This window comes from Apteryx rowi, unplaced genomic scaffold (genome assembly GCF_003343035.1).
Source record: "Apteryx rowi isolate R43461 unplaced genomic scaffold, aptRow1 scaffold_34, whole genome shotgun sequence".
Lineage (NCBI taxonomy): Eukaryota > Metazoa > Chordata > Aves > Apterygiformes > Apterygidae > Apteryx > Apteryx rowi.
In genome coordinates, this window is record NW_020449863.1 from 454,077 (window position 1) to 470,422 (window position 16,346).

The window sequence follows — 16,346 nt, forward strand, 5'->3', positions numbered from 1 at the left end:
CGGCTGAGCGGGGCGGGGCGGGGGGGCGGAGGCCGCCGGTTTGGGGGGGGCCGGGGCCGCCCCGGCGGGCAGTGACCGGCGCCTTGTCTCTCGTGTCGCCGCAGGACGGTCCCGCAGCCGCTGCCCTGAGGGATGGCCGTGACCTTAGCGCGGGCCCGGCGGGTGGGCTGCGCCGCGGTGAAGGCGCTGCTCAGGTTCGCCTTCATGGTGGCCAACAACCTGGTGGCCATCCCGTCCTACGTGCTGTACCTGCTCGCGCTGCAGCCGCTCCGCGCGCTGGGCAGCGAGCGCTTCTGGTACGTCGAGGGAGTGCTGTTCAAATGGCTCTTGGCCATGGTGGCTTCCTGGGGCTGGTGGGCAGGATACACAGGTAAGACCGCCTCGTTAATCCAAAAAAAAAAGTGTGTGTATGTATATATATATATATATATATATATATGCAAATATAAAACAAAGATTAAAACCCAGATGTTTTAGCATGGGGATGTGTAGGGGAATATGTAAACACAGGGGATACTTGCTTGTTCTTTTTTTTTTTTTTTTCCAGGTTTCTCATACGTGTGCATTGTATTTCTGGATTGAGATACTAAATACTCCAAAACTTTTTAAAAATCGTAGCTACAAATCTGTTATGATGTGTTTTAAGTGACAGAGTTTCTCAGTCAATATCTCATTTTAGTGTAATCAGAAGWGTGCTTTTTCCTAAGAGTCTAGGTCGCTTTGGTTTCATATTATGTGAAAGACATACATCTCTTCAAAAGAGAGTTGATTTGTACTGTGTATGTGGCTGATACAGCCAAACTTTTGAGTATGAATGAGCTTTCTTTATTAAATATATGCATCTCTAAATCGTTTCCGCTTAAAACTATCAGGACACAAGACTGAGGAGTTTGACACGAAGCTCATCTCAGAAGAGTAGGTCTTCTATTCCTTGCAACAGTGGCTGTCTTTTCTGCTGCTTCAGAACGGAGGGAACTTCTTTTACAGAAACAGCAATATATAGAATGTTTCTTGACTAAATGGCGCTTCATTTACTGTTAGCAGAGCTAATTACACAATCTCTAGGGTTTTTTTTTTTCCTCTGCATGCTTGCTTTGCGATTATTATTGAACTTATTTTTACTTGCTAGCATTCGTAGGCTCATCAAGACGATAGACTGAACTGAAATATTAAGGAAGGCTCTAGGCTTGACCTTGAATACACTGATTTTCATCCTGGCTACTGCACTTGGTGCAAGAAAACAGCCACCAATTCTTTATATGTGCTTAGACCTTGGAAAGGGGAGGAAATGACTCTATTGGGTGCAAAACATGAACAGCCCTCCTAAAATTCTTTCCCTCTCTTCTGCCCAGGCTGCCTCTGCAGGTCTTGTCCATATAAACAAGGAAAAAAAGGAATGGGAACACACAGCTCTGGAGTCTGGTCAGACTCCTGATTAGTCAGAAAGTCAGTGTTGAGCTGAGCTGAAGCTTCTGTGATAATATGCCTTTTGGTACCCTGTCATGTGCCTTTCCGAGATGCACAGAGTTTCTGTGGATATTCTAGGTGAGCTTCCAGTGCTTCTTAAGGAGATGATGGCAGCAGCAAGCTAGTTTCTGGTCTGTTGGGCTAGAACTATCGCAAATGTTGCACTGCTTCAAAATTGCCTTGCCTGGTACAGCTCAAGCTTTTCCAGATATGCTGTTTTAAAAATCTTTTTATATTTGCTCATTAAAAGAAGTCCACATAGTATTTGCAGTGGCAGGTACATTTTAAATGTCTGCTTTAAGCCTTTAAATACAAAGTTCTTCCAGGAGGAAGGACTGATCTTCAAGGTGCTGTGTGTATTTCAAATTGGAAATGGGAAAGTTTATCGGCATAATGGTAACATTAAAGTCATACAGCATATGACCCTGTGTATACACTGCGTATATTGAATGTGCTAGTTAAAATTCAAGCCATTGTCCCATGACGATATGGTTGTCAATTTTGAAGGCAGTTTCTTTGGGATAGCTTTTACTGCTGACTGCAGAACTGTGTGGTTTCTTTTGCCTATTGCTTGGAAAGTGGTCTTAGCATGATCTGCATATCCTAGAGTCTTCCTGAAGCATCTGTTGATTGGCGTTGCTGATGTATCTTGACAACTGAAATCCTTTGTTTTACAGTCTGGAAATGTCTTAGTATGTTTATTTGAAGTATCATTTACAAACAGCTACACAGAAGTGTTTTCTGGGATGGTATATGGGTAAGGAGGCCCTTCTCTTCACTTTCCAGTATGAAGCATGGCTTTTGTTTGGGGGAAAATTTTAAGCAAATGCTAGTAAGAAGTCTCAGTTTAAATGTATTTTCTTATTTGATATGAAGACATTAACATGTTTTATACCAAAAGCTACAAAATAGAGAGAATAGATTACTACTTTGCCCTCATCAATGCTTACCACTACATGCACAATAAACCTGGAAAATATATCTTTATGGCTTCAATATATGTAAACAAAGTAATTTATGTATCTATTTCCAGACTGATAGACCTTATAAAATACTGTTGCTTTGATTCCCTCTTCTTACAGAGTATGATACGTGTTAATTCAGAACTGAAATGCCTAACTGTCTAAAATTTGCAGTGGTACATCTCAAGGTGACATTGCTCCAGCATTCTTCTGTCTTCCATGCCCCAAACTAAGTCAAAGATTAGCTTCAGTATGTTCCATCTTTGTGAAAGTAAATAAAAGATAATAGGTATGAATGAATTCATTGAGAAGATAAAAGACTTTTTCATTTTTTTGACCAGCAGAGCAGAGAGCAGTTGGTGAATTGATTTTTTTTTTTTTTTCTTTTTTCCTTCTCTCCTCCCTCTTGATTCAGAGGGTAATCAGTTAAATAAGTTTACCTGCTTTTTAATTGGAGGTAGTGTTCTGCTTCAGTTGTTGTGTTGAAGCTGTTTCTTTTTTTTTTTTTTTTTCATTGGGTGCGAAATGACATGAACCATATATAATTATGGACTTAAACTCAGCCTGGAAACTAGATTCAGGGCAGACCTTTTTTCATGTAAGTTTGTATATAGTCTGTAGGAGAGGGCTCAACAACAAATGAAGACGCTATAGTGAGTTTTAGTTTTTCTTCTTGACTTTGCTATAGCTGCTAAATTGTTAGTATGCTTTATTGAATAAAGCTGTAACAGCTGAGGAAGACTTAGAAGCGAGGTCTGCCCTTCTCCTCCCCACTCCCATAAAAACCTGTGCTTTCGTGTTAGGATCCTAAAGGATTTGCCAAAGAAGTTACATGAGCTGTGTCTATATCAGCAACTCTAATCTGTGCTTTTTGATAAACGTAGGTGTTTCTGTTTGCAGATGCACTCGAGGTTATGTAAAGAGATAGAGTATAACTGAGCAAGCAAAATAGAGAAAGGAATGGGAAGAGAAGTTGTAAAGATCCCTCTCCTTTCCGTAATATTTTTCTTCTTAAAATGCAAGTATGAGAGAGAACTTGGCTATAATTGATTGCCTTTGATTTTTAAAGGGCAGAGTATGATGAGTATCTGTGGTGTTCTCTTGAACTCCATAATGTTTCTTACAAAAAGGGAAACAATATCTTTTTATGAAGAATGTTCAGATAGGCTAGTGGTGCTACTTTATTTTTATCTGTTTTCAAGAAAGGCCTGCTTAGCTCTTCTAAGCTTTTTTGTTTCCCCTCTCTCTTCTAAAAGCTTTTTGTATATATGTATTGCTTTCATTGTAGGAGCTGTCCTGTTAGGACACTCAAAATCTGCGTATTGGTGTGATTTGAAAGGCACCTTTGAAAGGCACTCCTAAATATTTTCCCACGTTTGTTGTAAGATGCGTTCCAAAAAAAGCAAACTCGAGAGTGTTTGATCCTTTGTTGACAAATACCGTATTTTCTTAACTTATGTACTTTTCTGTGGAGTTTTTTTCAGTTCCCTTGCAGTATTTGGAGAACTACGTATTCATGGTATATACTATAATTTGTCATTTAATACACAAGTAAAAGAAGCTGTGAAACGGCACAGTAGATGTAATGGGAGGGAGATGGAGCATATCTGTGGAGGTAAACCTGTAATGACCTCCTGCTCATCTACAAAACTAGTTTTAAAGCAGCCATCTGTATCTGAACTTCTCTGGGCTAGTCATTATTACTTCTTAAAGTTTAATATCCTTGTATCTAATCAAATTGCTAAAAATAGTAAGGGCCTGTAGAATGAAAGCTTGCTTGGCTTAAAAACGTTTAGACCACTGTTCTTATTGTCTTCTGCAAAAGTTAGCGTTAGCTTGTAGTAGCGTTGGGCAGTGCCGGTGTTGTTGCGATACAGGAATGAGAAGTCTCTGCAATACAGAGTAATCGGTTAGCGATGCAGTCCTGATATTCATGATGCTAACGTGGGGCTTGACTCGGCGCTGCACAGCTCGGAGCCGCGGCCCGGCGCAGCGCTGCGTGCCCAGCCTTTAGCTCTGGCGTGGAGAAGAGGAGGAGCCGGTGGTGATTGAGTGCCCTCCTTCGTTTGCCTGCCCCAGCTCTCCGCAGCTTCCCTCTCCTGGTGCTTCGAAAGGGAGAAGTGTTGCACGTGGGGTCAAGCAAGGGCGTGAGCACCCTGGGAGGGCTTGTGCTTGGAGCACGCTCTACTCCTGCAGCCAAAGGGGAAGGGGGCAACTCAGGATGACCCTCTGGTTCAGCCTCTTGCCAATGAACACAGTTTTGCAATAAAACTGGACAGACTGGTCAGCTGTGATTGATGAAAGGAACAGTAATACACCTCTGCTGCCATCCAAAATATCCTAGCAGTGTGAGGAAGCTTGCTGGCATCGTGATGCAGTGCTTAGAAAAAGGTGAACTAATCAAGTGGTATTGCCTGTTACTGTTCTGTGTCAGTGAGGAAGATGATATCTGAACAGTATCTGTAAGAATAGTTTGTTTCCGTCAGGTGAGGAGTTTTCCTTTCCTCCTTCCTTTTACGTTCAGCTAGGTGCAGTAAAATTCAAATTTGGATTTCTAGTCATGGTCCTCCATTCCCCCTCTCCCCAACTTTTAAAATTTGTTGGCCTACATGTTTCTATGGTTAAGTTGTGACCACAATATATTTTTTTTCAGTAGCCATCCAACTCTTTCTGTAATTCAAAATCTTCTTTGTTTCCATTTCACCAGTTGACAGACTCATAACTCTTAATCTTTCTGCTAAGAATAAGAAAATTCCAGTCTTCTAGAACTGCAAAAGGTACAGGTGGAATCGCTCTCGTGTGCGATACCACTGCGCTGGTGGGAAGAACATGCATGGTGCCTGCTCTGCTCCTCGTGTCCGCTCGGCCCTGCACTTCAGGCCAGATGTGCAACAGAAGCTGGAAAACAGCAGATGAGATAAAGTAAATTTTTTGCCCAAAATAAGGCAGGAGGTGTTACTTCAGGAGACCCATCTATACTTCCAGCCCTGCCATTGTTTTCTACTCTCCTTTCTTCCTGCAGTTATAACATTAATTGGCAATATTTTCTTTTGAGAAATGATCACCACTTGTGTGGGGGGGGGAAAGTCAGGTGGTGTGTGAAATGGGGAAACACAGCAGTTCTTGTTTTGTTTGTTTTTGTTTGAATGTACAGAGACACCTGATGTTACTCCAGCAGGTTTGGATAGCAGCATATCAGACAAACTTTTAGGTTATGTTATGCCTATGTGTTGAATTTCTAGTTAATCCTTGGCTTTAAATGCAGTTTTCTGTGATGTGTACAATTTATATGTAGGTTATGCAAAGATCCCAGCTTGATCTCAGAACTTATTTTACTCTTTGTAAAGGGAGTTTGTATGCAATTTGTGAGCTGCCTTGATAAGGAAGGTTGAATGAGTTGAACAAATTAGGACATTGGAGCTGTTTCTACTGTGGCCTAGGAGCAAAGGTTCACTATATCTTTGCGTAAGAGGAGGGTGAGCAGTAGGAGTACAGTAAACTTGCTGTAAACCTCTTTGTGCACATGCTGTGTGTGTCAGGAGAGGGGTTGCAATACAAGGACCTTTGTCCTGCTTTAATAATGTATAAAATCACTCTGGGAAATTCCCATCTCTCGTTTTTGAAACACAAACAGGCTTTACCATGGTGTTTGCTTTGTAGTTCATCTAGTGTCAGCAGCGTGTCGAAAGAAGTTAGCTTATCTTTCATTTTCCTCTTGCATCATTTAACTAGAAAGCGCCGCTCCAGAAGATTAGGTATTGAAATGGTCTCTAAATTTTATTTTTAGAAAACTACTGCCTGCTGGCACAGGAACTTAGAGTAAAAGCACACACTGTTATTTTTTTTGCTAGCGATATTTTTATTGTTTGTTGCTATTTGCTTCCTTTTTTTTAGTGTAGGTTGATCCCTGTTTCTGCGTTTCACCTACTCTGGATAAAACAAAATGTTTAAAGCTTACCAAATCTGACACTTCTACATAAGGATAGCAAAGGTGACATTACTGAGGAATACCAGTACAGAAGGGTGCGAAGGAAAATTATTTATTTGTAAGTCAAGGAATGCCTGTGGAATGGCAGCACTGGCTTGTGTGCTAACAGCCAAAGGAATACAAAGTTGTGGTAGTTCTGGGTTCCCTTCCTGCTTAGGACTGAGTTTGCTATTTCCCTGATGTGTTTTCATTCCTCCTACTTCTTCTAGGCCTCACTTTGTTTTTAAAGTATCTGTTCATGCTAGTCATGTTACTTTTGCTTGTTGAGTGCCTGGAAGGATAGGGCTAAGAATACCTGCGGGATGTCTCCCTGTTCTCTCTACCTTTTCTTATTCTGTTTCTGTGTGCTAGGCTCTTAGGAAGCATGCCAAATAATTGCAGGGAAAGTCTTGTCCATCTCTAATCTGGAAGAGAAACAGAATCTTAGGGAGTTAAACAGTTTATCTCTAGATACTTTGCGGAGTGTATGAAGTAGGAATTTTTTTCCACTCTTACAATGCAATTAGGTCTGTGTTGGAACATGAGAAGGCATTGGGCCTTTGCATTATGCCTGGATGTCAGAGAAGTAATTTCTCATTATTTAATTTAACTGCTCTAAAGCATAGAAATTTTAGAGCTTTTCAAGAAAACTGGAGAAAAAAATCCATGTTTAACATGAGTAAACCCATTTTCTCTGTTACTTTATTCTGAGAAATTACTTTTTTAGAATGAAACTCAACAAAATATATCGCTTTTCCTTTTTCTGTCAGGTGTGTGTGAAAGAGAAACGTCTTGCCAAAAATTAGTTTGGCAAGGCTATAAGCAGCTGAAAATAGGATCTTAAAAATGGAAGAGTTGTGCAACCTTGATTAGAAAGAGCAGCCAGTAAATCCTTTATGGAATATAAGCTTACTGTTGTAACTTTCCTGTGCAAACTGAGCCAAAATACAGCTCCAAGATATGTAATCTGCTTGTGTTTATTTCAGTGGAGTAAAAACTCTGATGCATAAGATGACATTTCAAATGCAGGTTTGCGAAGGCGTGTAATTGCACTGCTATTGCAGTCACCACAGTCAAGATAATATTCCAGCCATTTATATATGCAGTTACTGAAATAAATAAGGCCAATATGTTTGTGTGCCTGAGAATGCTCTGTGACACCGGTGAGGGATTCTGCATGCAAGGTTGCATTTTTTTCACAAACATTTCAGCAGATAGTGCCACTGAAAAAAAGCCAGTCCCAGCCTTTCAGTCTCATCCTTGCACGGCTTCTTCAGTTTTCATTGGCCAAACGTGTTAATGGTTGTGTGATGATCTGGGTTGTGGCCCAGATCCACGCTAAAACTATCCCCCCCCCCCTTTTTTTTGCTGAGCTACTTAAAAAAACACATCGAGTACATAACCCAGTTGATTATGCAGGTGTGGTGCAAGAAGATGGGAATGAGTCGCAAAGGGAAAGAGGAGCTGCCTCTTCTGCTGGCAGTACCAGCATTAAAACATTTGTAAAACTACTGCTTATGGCCCCAATTTAAGAGAGCAGTCTTGTGAATGATAGGTCTCTACAGTGGGATTTAAATCCCACTGAAGTAGAATTCTTCACCTTTTTCTACTATTTTATTATTTGGCTAGTGCTGTTTAGACTGGAAGAGTACCTTTTGCAAAGTTCCTTTGCAGAGGAAAACTAAGCATGGAGTGAGAGCAAAGGGTTGTTGTGAATTGAAAACTGGTTGGTAAAGGAATAAAAAAACCTAACATTTGTGCTGGTGAAAGCTTAGCAGTGGAATTCCTCTGAAGTTGTGTATGCTTAGTCGTTTGGCAGCTACAGAGACAATTGTGAAGAACTTCAGAAGTAGTTAAGCTATGTGAATAGCCAACAAATTGTTGAGGAAGTTGCCTTGACCAGTCCAAAGCAATAAACATTTAAGTAGCTTAGGATAGAGATTAGTATTGTGATGGAGAGCTCAGTGCATAACTAATACGTTGAATTATAAAATATGTAAAGAACAAGGTGGAGAATAATGTGAAAGACATCAGTGGTTCAGCTTCACACTTTGCTGTTCTTCTCTCAATAGAGCCCCCTCTTAGTTGTTTTAAAGCTAAAAGTGGTGAGAAGTTCATTAATTCAAGCTGAATTCAAACTGGAACAGTTTCATTCACACCTGAACTTGAACCGGAACTGAATTGAGTCTATTTACTGGGTGAAATAGAGTAGAATAGAAAGTGATAATCTCTCTGCCTCTGTAAAGAAGGGGACTTTTAATGTCATTGAAAGGTAATAAATTAAGATCTGATAAGATTTAATAAGACTGCAGTGCCTGTTTTTTCTTTAATATTTTCATTATATCTTTTCACAAATATTTACTTTGCAAGATACCTAATGTCAATGACTTCACTTCTTTTGAGTCAAACAATACAATCTTGAAACTTTTTGTTTAAATGTTATGGTTATAAAAGATAATAAATTTGTCCCTGTGTAACAATTCTAATAGTCTGAATTAGTTAGAGATTCACCCCAGTTTTGTAATTTAGGTAGAGAGGGATGGGAAGGATTAATAGCTTTTTTACTGCTTCTCACTTACATAGATCTAAAAACAGAAATGGTGTTCTAAGAACAAGGGCCAGTGCTGCTGCTGTTTGGGAGGAGGCGGTTTCTGGAAAATTGAATTATTAGGACGAGAGCTTGAGTGAGTGCTTGGTTGGTCTTTTTTTATTTTTTTTTTATTCTTTACTTTTGGTGGTCAAAGGGAGGATTTGTCTGAGCTTTTTAAATTTAGTTTCATTTGTTTTCCAGCACCCAGAAGTTGCAAGTAGGTGCCATTCCTGTGAAAGTCTGGTATCTGTGTTTGCTTGACACAACTGGGAAAAAAATTATTAAGAATAGATATTTTTAGTTATTTAAGCATCAGTTATGTTTTTGAGGATGGTGTTTGAGGTAGGCGATTGAACACTCTTCATGTCAAATTCGATGACTTGGGTATTTTATCATATATGTAGATAGATAAGTGACAGTGTTTTTAGCCTTGTTTCCTTATGGGATTTGGCTTTATCATCTCTTCTTTCTCTCACCACTCCCATACTTCTCATTTGCCTCCTTGCAAATTTGACTGAGGTTGACCAGATGTTTCAAATTTCACAGATAATGGTGTTCTTGCAAGTTTTATGAAAATTGACAGGTGAGCAGACAAGAGAGACCCAAGTTAGTGCCTCATTTGAGGGTAAAGCAGGCAGAATTTGGCAACTGTGTGTCTCATTTGACCACTGTTGCATGGCCAGTCAGTGCATATRTATTTCCAGATTTGGCCACAGGGCTGTCTTGTCTTGTCCAGCATGTTGGGGAGGAGAAGGTTAGGCAACAATTTTTTTGGGAAACCAGGCTTTGTTACTTCTGCTGCTTCTGGAACGACTTGTTAGTCCAGTAGAGGCAGAAGGTGTGTGAAGGAGCATTCCTTCCTTTAGAAGATATTTCAACCACCTTGTTTATCTTAGCCTTTTAGATGCAAGAGGTATATGTAGACAGCTATTTAGTCTAAATATTAGGAAAAAAAGGATAAGGTAGTAAAAGAACTTAGAACCAATTAATGTGTTTTAAGGCTTTCTACTCACTTTGCATCTAAATAAGGGTTGTCATAGCCTTCAAAAAGGAGGAACTGAAGTGCATCAACCTAGCTGAAACTCTTGAGAGAGAACAGTGATTCCCAGATTTCTGTAGGCAGGACAGAGCCAAAGAGAAAGTTGGTTATGAATCTAGCCTAGGGATATGTGGAAACATGAGGCTTGAGGTGTATTTGAGTGTATTTGGAGAGAGCAAAGGTGTAGGTGGAAAGTGATGTGGCATTTTCTCAAGAACAGCTCTGTACCATCGTGTGGCACGCATGAAGGCATTACGTTAGAAAGGTGGCCTCTTGAATTTTGTGCCTGAATTTGGTCTATTTTGATGTGCATAAATATATATAATATAGATGGTCTGGCAAAGTTCCAACTCTGGTAACTGCCAGTTTCCTTTCTAAATGCATTCTTTTCATTTGGATAATGTATCCATTTTTATTTCCTGTGCTTGTCTCTGGCATTACTAAAAATTCAGCTATTGTCTCTCCTAGCAACATCTTTACTTGAAAATAAATATAGTTATAGCCTGTATATACATTTAGGTGCCATGAAGGCCCCATGAAATTTAGTTCACATTTGTAAAAATGCTTTCAGATGAAGGTATAGTTAAAAAAAAGTCTGTCTGTTAAGCCTTTCCCATGTAACGGATTACTTGAAAATAAATGGAGGGATATTTTCAGTATTTGAGACTCTTTTATTCACGTCATCAAACCTAATACATCAGTCTCCTAACATAGTAATGTAGGAAGGGAATGTTACAGACAGCGAAGTATTTACCCAGGTAAATCTGTTGTCATGGACTTTTTTAAAGATTGCCTGATGCTTTGATGGGGCTTCTGAAGTTTGACAAGATTTTCACAGGCTGGAGAAGCATCTTTGTCCCATCAAATTTTCCTCATCTTCCTGAGAGAAAGAAAATATTGAAATATGTCTGTCTCCCTCTATTGCTCACGTTATTTGTGAAGATTTTAACAGCCTACTAAAACTTTACACCTAATTGCCGAGCCAAGTTGGTGTTACCATGAGCGGTGTTAGTGTGTCACTGTAGGAGTGTTAAGAATTATTGGGGTGGCTGGTATGGTAAAGAAAGAACCATATCAGGTGGCGTGCTCCCTCCTTTTTCAGTCTCATTACTGTCTTTTTCTGGTATTTTGGGAAAACAGTGTGGTGAATCGGAGTGTCTGGTCACTCACGAGATTTATTTTGAGGCAGGGTTTCTTTGACAAAAGTCTAGAGGATTTGATTGGATAAACAGAATTTGATGTTTGAAGTGTATTGACCAAATTCCTACTCTGTGTGAGTGTTTGACCTTAATACATTTATTTTTGCCTACTTTTTTTTTTTTGAGGAGAGAGTGATTTGTAATGTTTTTGACAAGTGCTTTCTAAATATGTGAAGACACTTGGAGCCACAGAATATGACAAGTTACCTATAAAGTACTTTAAAATGCCAGTAGATATCCACTGATACAGGAGTATTAAATAAATCCTTTAATTGTAAAATGGGATTTTGACATTCACGTCTCCTTGCATTTGTGGCACACCTGGAGTGTTCAAAATAGGGAAGCTGGCTTCCATGGTCTCTTTCACAACTTGGTTGTCCCTTCCCTTTACTGGGATGCTCTCCAGAGGGACTGTTGCTCTACTATTTTTAATTAAAACATTTGGAACTTTCTTCTCTTTTTTTTTTTTTTTCCCAGCGCTCATCTGATGTAATTTTTAACATTTGCTTCCAACCTATAAGGAAACTTTTTTTTTTTTTAATAAACCTGGAAGATGTGGATTTTATTTGGGGAGTGAGAAGAGAGAGAGAGGAGGAGAAGCCGCGGTTACTGTCATGCAGCAGCATATTCCAGAACTGGGACCCGAAGGGTAGATATCGGAGAGCGCTGTTCAGAACGTTTGAATATATTTGTTTGTGTTGAGTCCGACCATTTTAAGTCAGTAAAAAGTAGAAGTCTGCTCCCGAAACTTCCAGCAAGATTGTCACCCGCAAATCCAAGGTATTCTTTGTGGTTGTCAGCAAGCGCAAGAGGATTATTTTTGTAATAGTAATACGTGCCAGAGAGTTAAACTTTTTTTTCCTTTAGATTAGGAACACCACACTTTCTTCTGCTTCTCTGAGGTACATCAGCCAGAAAAATGTGATGAGGGAGACTGGGGTTTCTTTTTTTCCTTATGGTTACTTCATTTGTGACACCCTGAGAGTATCATTAAAGCATCACTTCTGGTTTTACAATAAAGCACTTCTGCTTACTGGCAACCTGAAATGTGACAACACATTTATTTCTTAAGAGTCACTGAACTACTGTGGGATAACCTGGGGCATGGATATAAATATGGTAAGTGCTTTTTGTCTGTTAGCTTAGGTCTTTTGCTACATTGTACCACTAAGGGTACTTAATATTTTTTGTAACTTAAGTTCCCAGCTGGAATTATTCTGTTAAATATTTTACAGCATGCTTTTCAAACTTACAGTGGCCTCCTGTTTTAATTATGAGACTTACATACACAGAAATAGAAAATTGAATTTAGGAATCTGCTGTTATGTTAAACTGCACCATTAACTTCTTATTGTTTAATATTAAATTACTTTGATTAAAGTTGTGGTAACGGAAGACTATTTTTTCCTGTCCTTTATAAAATCTATTATTTGAAAAAATGGACATAGTACCTAGAAAGTCCAAGGGGAAATGTTTGCAGTTTTTGTTCATGTTACAACCTTTTTGTTTTAAAGCCTCTTGTTTGTAATGTGGGTGGGAAATTTAATAAAGTCCTGGAAACCTAATGGTGCAAGCATCCAAGGCTTCCTTTAAAAGTTTTGTCCTTGTACTTCCTTGCATCTGTATCCAGGTAATTTTTTGCTTCTTTGCATGCCTTTCATTTTTAAGTTTGTTTTTATTTTTTTCCCTCCACCAATGCAACTTGAAAACGTCCAATCACTTGAGTCTGTTTTATGGTATATGGTGATCCTAACACATTGCAACTGGAGTAGTACACAAAGGTGTGTGAGGGCAGGAGCGAATAATGCTGCAGCTGCTTGATCGGTGCCCAATTTTGTTGTTTGTGAACACTGATTTTTTTTCAAGTTATCCTACTCTTGCAATCTCAAAATGTGTTGTGCTATTATATATTTCTGTCCTTATGATTGTTCAGACGCTCAGTAGCTCTGTTCCTCCATCTGGGTTTGGCCGAGTTGAGGAGGTTTGAATGGTCAATGCCCTTCAAAGGGAAACAAGCTCCTCAGTTCTGACGTCACTGGAGGGAGGCGGTAAACAAATGCGCGTAGTTGCCCTTCGCCTTTCCCGTGTAGGCCATTTAAGAGAGAGAATCTAAAAGTAAAGGGTTGCTCAAATACAGCTAGCATTTCTTTTATGTGTTGATTATTTGTAGTGTATCRTGAACTGAGCTGGAAAATGTCAGTGGTGTAACAAGGCACAGCATCAGTAGCGTTTTGTAGTGATTTAAGCAAGATGTGAAGAATACAAAGAGGAAACTGAAGTTAATTTAGATAGGTAAAAAGTAATGACCAGAGCTGGACTACAGGGGTGGTCTTATGACCTCCAAAATCTTCATTTCCAGTAATAGTATTGTCGGTCTTCTTGACCAGAACCGTCAGCCAGTAATTAAAATTATGCAGTTTGCTTCCATTAGGAGGAGAAAGTGATGATAGTGTGGTGTTTCTCTGAATCAGTCTGACTTATTTAGAGAACATGTGCAAAATCATATTTTCCTGTGCCCAGTTGAATTTGAAGAATAGGAGACAGTTTCCTTGCTTAGTAGTTTAATTCTGTTTTTTTTATTTTGTTTTTTTCCACTTACCATGTATTCCAGAAAGTGCGATCTCTCAGTTCTTACTTGTCGTCACTCTGGCAGCTTTTCTTGATTCTTATCCTTTTGGCTGTAATCCTTGGCTGCTCCCAGTCCCATTGGTATCGCTGTAGAGTTAAGCAGTTGAACACCTGGGGTCTGATCAAGCCTTTTCTGATTAAATAGGATGATGGTTTGGTTTAGAGGGATGCAGCATTTCAGTTGTTTTAGGTGAGTTCCACATCTTGTTTAAGGAAAAGAGTGTTCACTCACTTCCAGTCCTATTACAGTTTTCTGGTTCCTGTATTTGATAAGCCTCAAGGTACTTCAGAGAAATCCGTGGGTACCGAAAACCTTTGATTAGGTTAGCTTTCTAGGTGAAATACAAGCACAGTAGAATAGCGTGCTGTCTTGGTTTCCTGTGAGAAATTGCTCTCCCTCTTAGTGCAATCTGGTACCAAATTTCTGCATTCTGCATGTGTTTAACTTGAAAGAGACTGTAGTATAGCTCTCTGAAAGGTTTGTAGTCCCAAAAGATACAATAATTTAAAACTTGTAGTTAGAAATGGAAATTGTGAGATTGGGACTTCCAACTCGTGTGTTCATTGCTAGCTAGCCTCTCCGGTCTCTTGTGCAATAGGTAATAACTAAATTCTCTTAAGTTTTTCTGCTGTCAGCAGAAAGATTTTACTATTGTATCGTGTTGGGATATTTTGTTGTGAGGTTGCTGAATATGTCACATTATTTTGGTGGTTGTCATTTTTTAGGAAAAGACAGCTTTTTCTTCAAAAAGCTTCTAGATGTTCTGGATTCCTTGAAATCATATGGGAAGCTTGTACATCTGCAAATCTTGAAAGGAAAGGAAATAGCCATCTCTTCCTGAGCATATTCATTGCCATAAGCCACCAGTCACTTGCTCTTTAAGTCATGTTTTCAGCTGGGCTGATACAGAAAACTAGACTAAGTGGTAGCATGATCTTCTGTGTGCATAGGACTGTAGCTTTCCAGCTACTCCCCTGTGTGTGTTGTTGTTTTTTTTTCTTTAACTTAAACAGCAGTTTAAACAGAGTAGCAGCTTATAGAGAAAGTTATTATAAAGCTTTCATGTCTTTTTAAATAATTGACAGTCTTGTGCAGATTTAATCGAACATTCATTTTGGGCAGTGCAGCAGTTACCAGAGAATTTATATAAGCTTTTTCTAAGAAGTTCCTTCTTTCCAAATCTTTTGTATTACTATCCAGAAGCAGTAAGGATTGCAATCTGTCCACTTTGAAAGGGGTTTTGCAACACAGACAGGCAGAGGTCTGTGATTCCTGATCTCTTGGATTTCTGTGTGGAGGGGAGGAAGCGGATACCCTTCTAGGCTACCACAATTAAATCTAGCAAGAGCTGTCAATCTGAGTCCTCAGTTGCCAGAGGTCACAACACAGTATATTAAATAAACTGAAGCTGATGGCTTTTAACTGTGAGCTGAGATGTGGACTTAGCTGTTAACTCTGATGCATCTGCTGGAGGGATGGTAGCCTCTTCACTGTCCTAGTAGGAGTCAGCAGACCTTGAATCAGAGATAAGCCATATAGCATTTTGAGGCTTTTTCAAATCCCAAAGTGTGAAATCTTATTGAAAAAATAATTTCCTCTATTTCTGTACAATCTTCATATAGAATTGTAGAATTGAGGTTGGAATAATGGAGATTATCTGGTCCAACTCCCTGCTTAAAGCAGGACCGGCTTTTTAGCTACGTTAGGTTGCTCAGGGCTGTATCAAGTCAAGTTCTGAATATCTCCTAGGATGGAGACTTCACAGCCTCTTGGCACCTCTTCCAATCCTCAACGATTACGAAGAATATTTTTCATTATCTGGTTAGAACTTCTTGCTGCAACATGTCTGTTGTCCTTTGTAACTGCACTGGGCATCCAAAGAGTCTAGCTCCATCTTCTGTATAACCATATATCAGATAGTTGAAGACAGTAATTATATTTTTCCCCCTCATCCTTCTCTTCTTTATTCAGGATGAATAAACCCAGCTCTCCCAGCCTCTCCTTGTGCGCTATGTCTCCAGACCCCAATTGCCTTGATGGCTGTCCGCTGGACTCAACCCAATTTATCAATGACCTTCTTGGACTGAGGAGCCCAAAACCGGACAGAGTACTCCAAATGTAGTCTCACACAAGCTCAATAAATGGGAATGATCACTTCTCTCAAACTGCTGGCTGTGCATTTGCTAATGCAGCCTTATATGTGGTTAGCCTTCATCATGGAAAGGGCACACTGCTGGAGAAGTGGCCAGTTTTGTACTGTGGAAATTTTCTTTATCGTGCAGGTTGTCTAAGAGCTAAGCCATTAAAAAAAAAAAAAGAAAAAAAAGTAAAGCAAAAAATCCACAGTGGGTGACATCTCAGAGTTGCACCTCTAAACCTGCTACATATTACCTTTGATAGTGATCAGTAATGGCCTTAGACATTTAGCATTGCAGCATAGTATTATCTAGGTGTAATTAAAAGAATAACCAGCATGCACAAGTTGCAGCCATC

At 39.5% G+C, this 16,346-nt stretch overlaps 1 protein-coding gene across 2 annotated transcripts in view; it reads left to right on the forward strand.

The window, feature by feature from the left end:
- The first annotated feature begins 103 nt into the window (after window positions 1–103).
- Window positions 104–16,346, forward strand: part of LPGAT1 (lysophosphatidylglycerol acyltransferase 1) — a 67,810-nt gene continuing 51,567 nt past the window's right edge. For both annotated transcript variants that reach the window (XM_026072354.1, XM_026072355.1), the window contains exon 1: window positions 104–370. In XM_026072354.1, coding sequence (XP_025928139.1) covers window positions 133–370 — 238 coding nt within the window. In that variant the 5' untranslated portion in view covers window positions 104–132. The remainder of the gene's footprint in view (window positions 371–16,346) is intronic.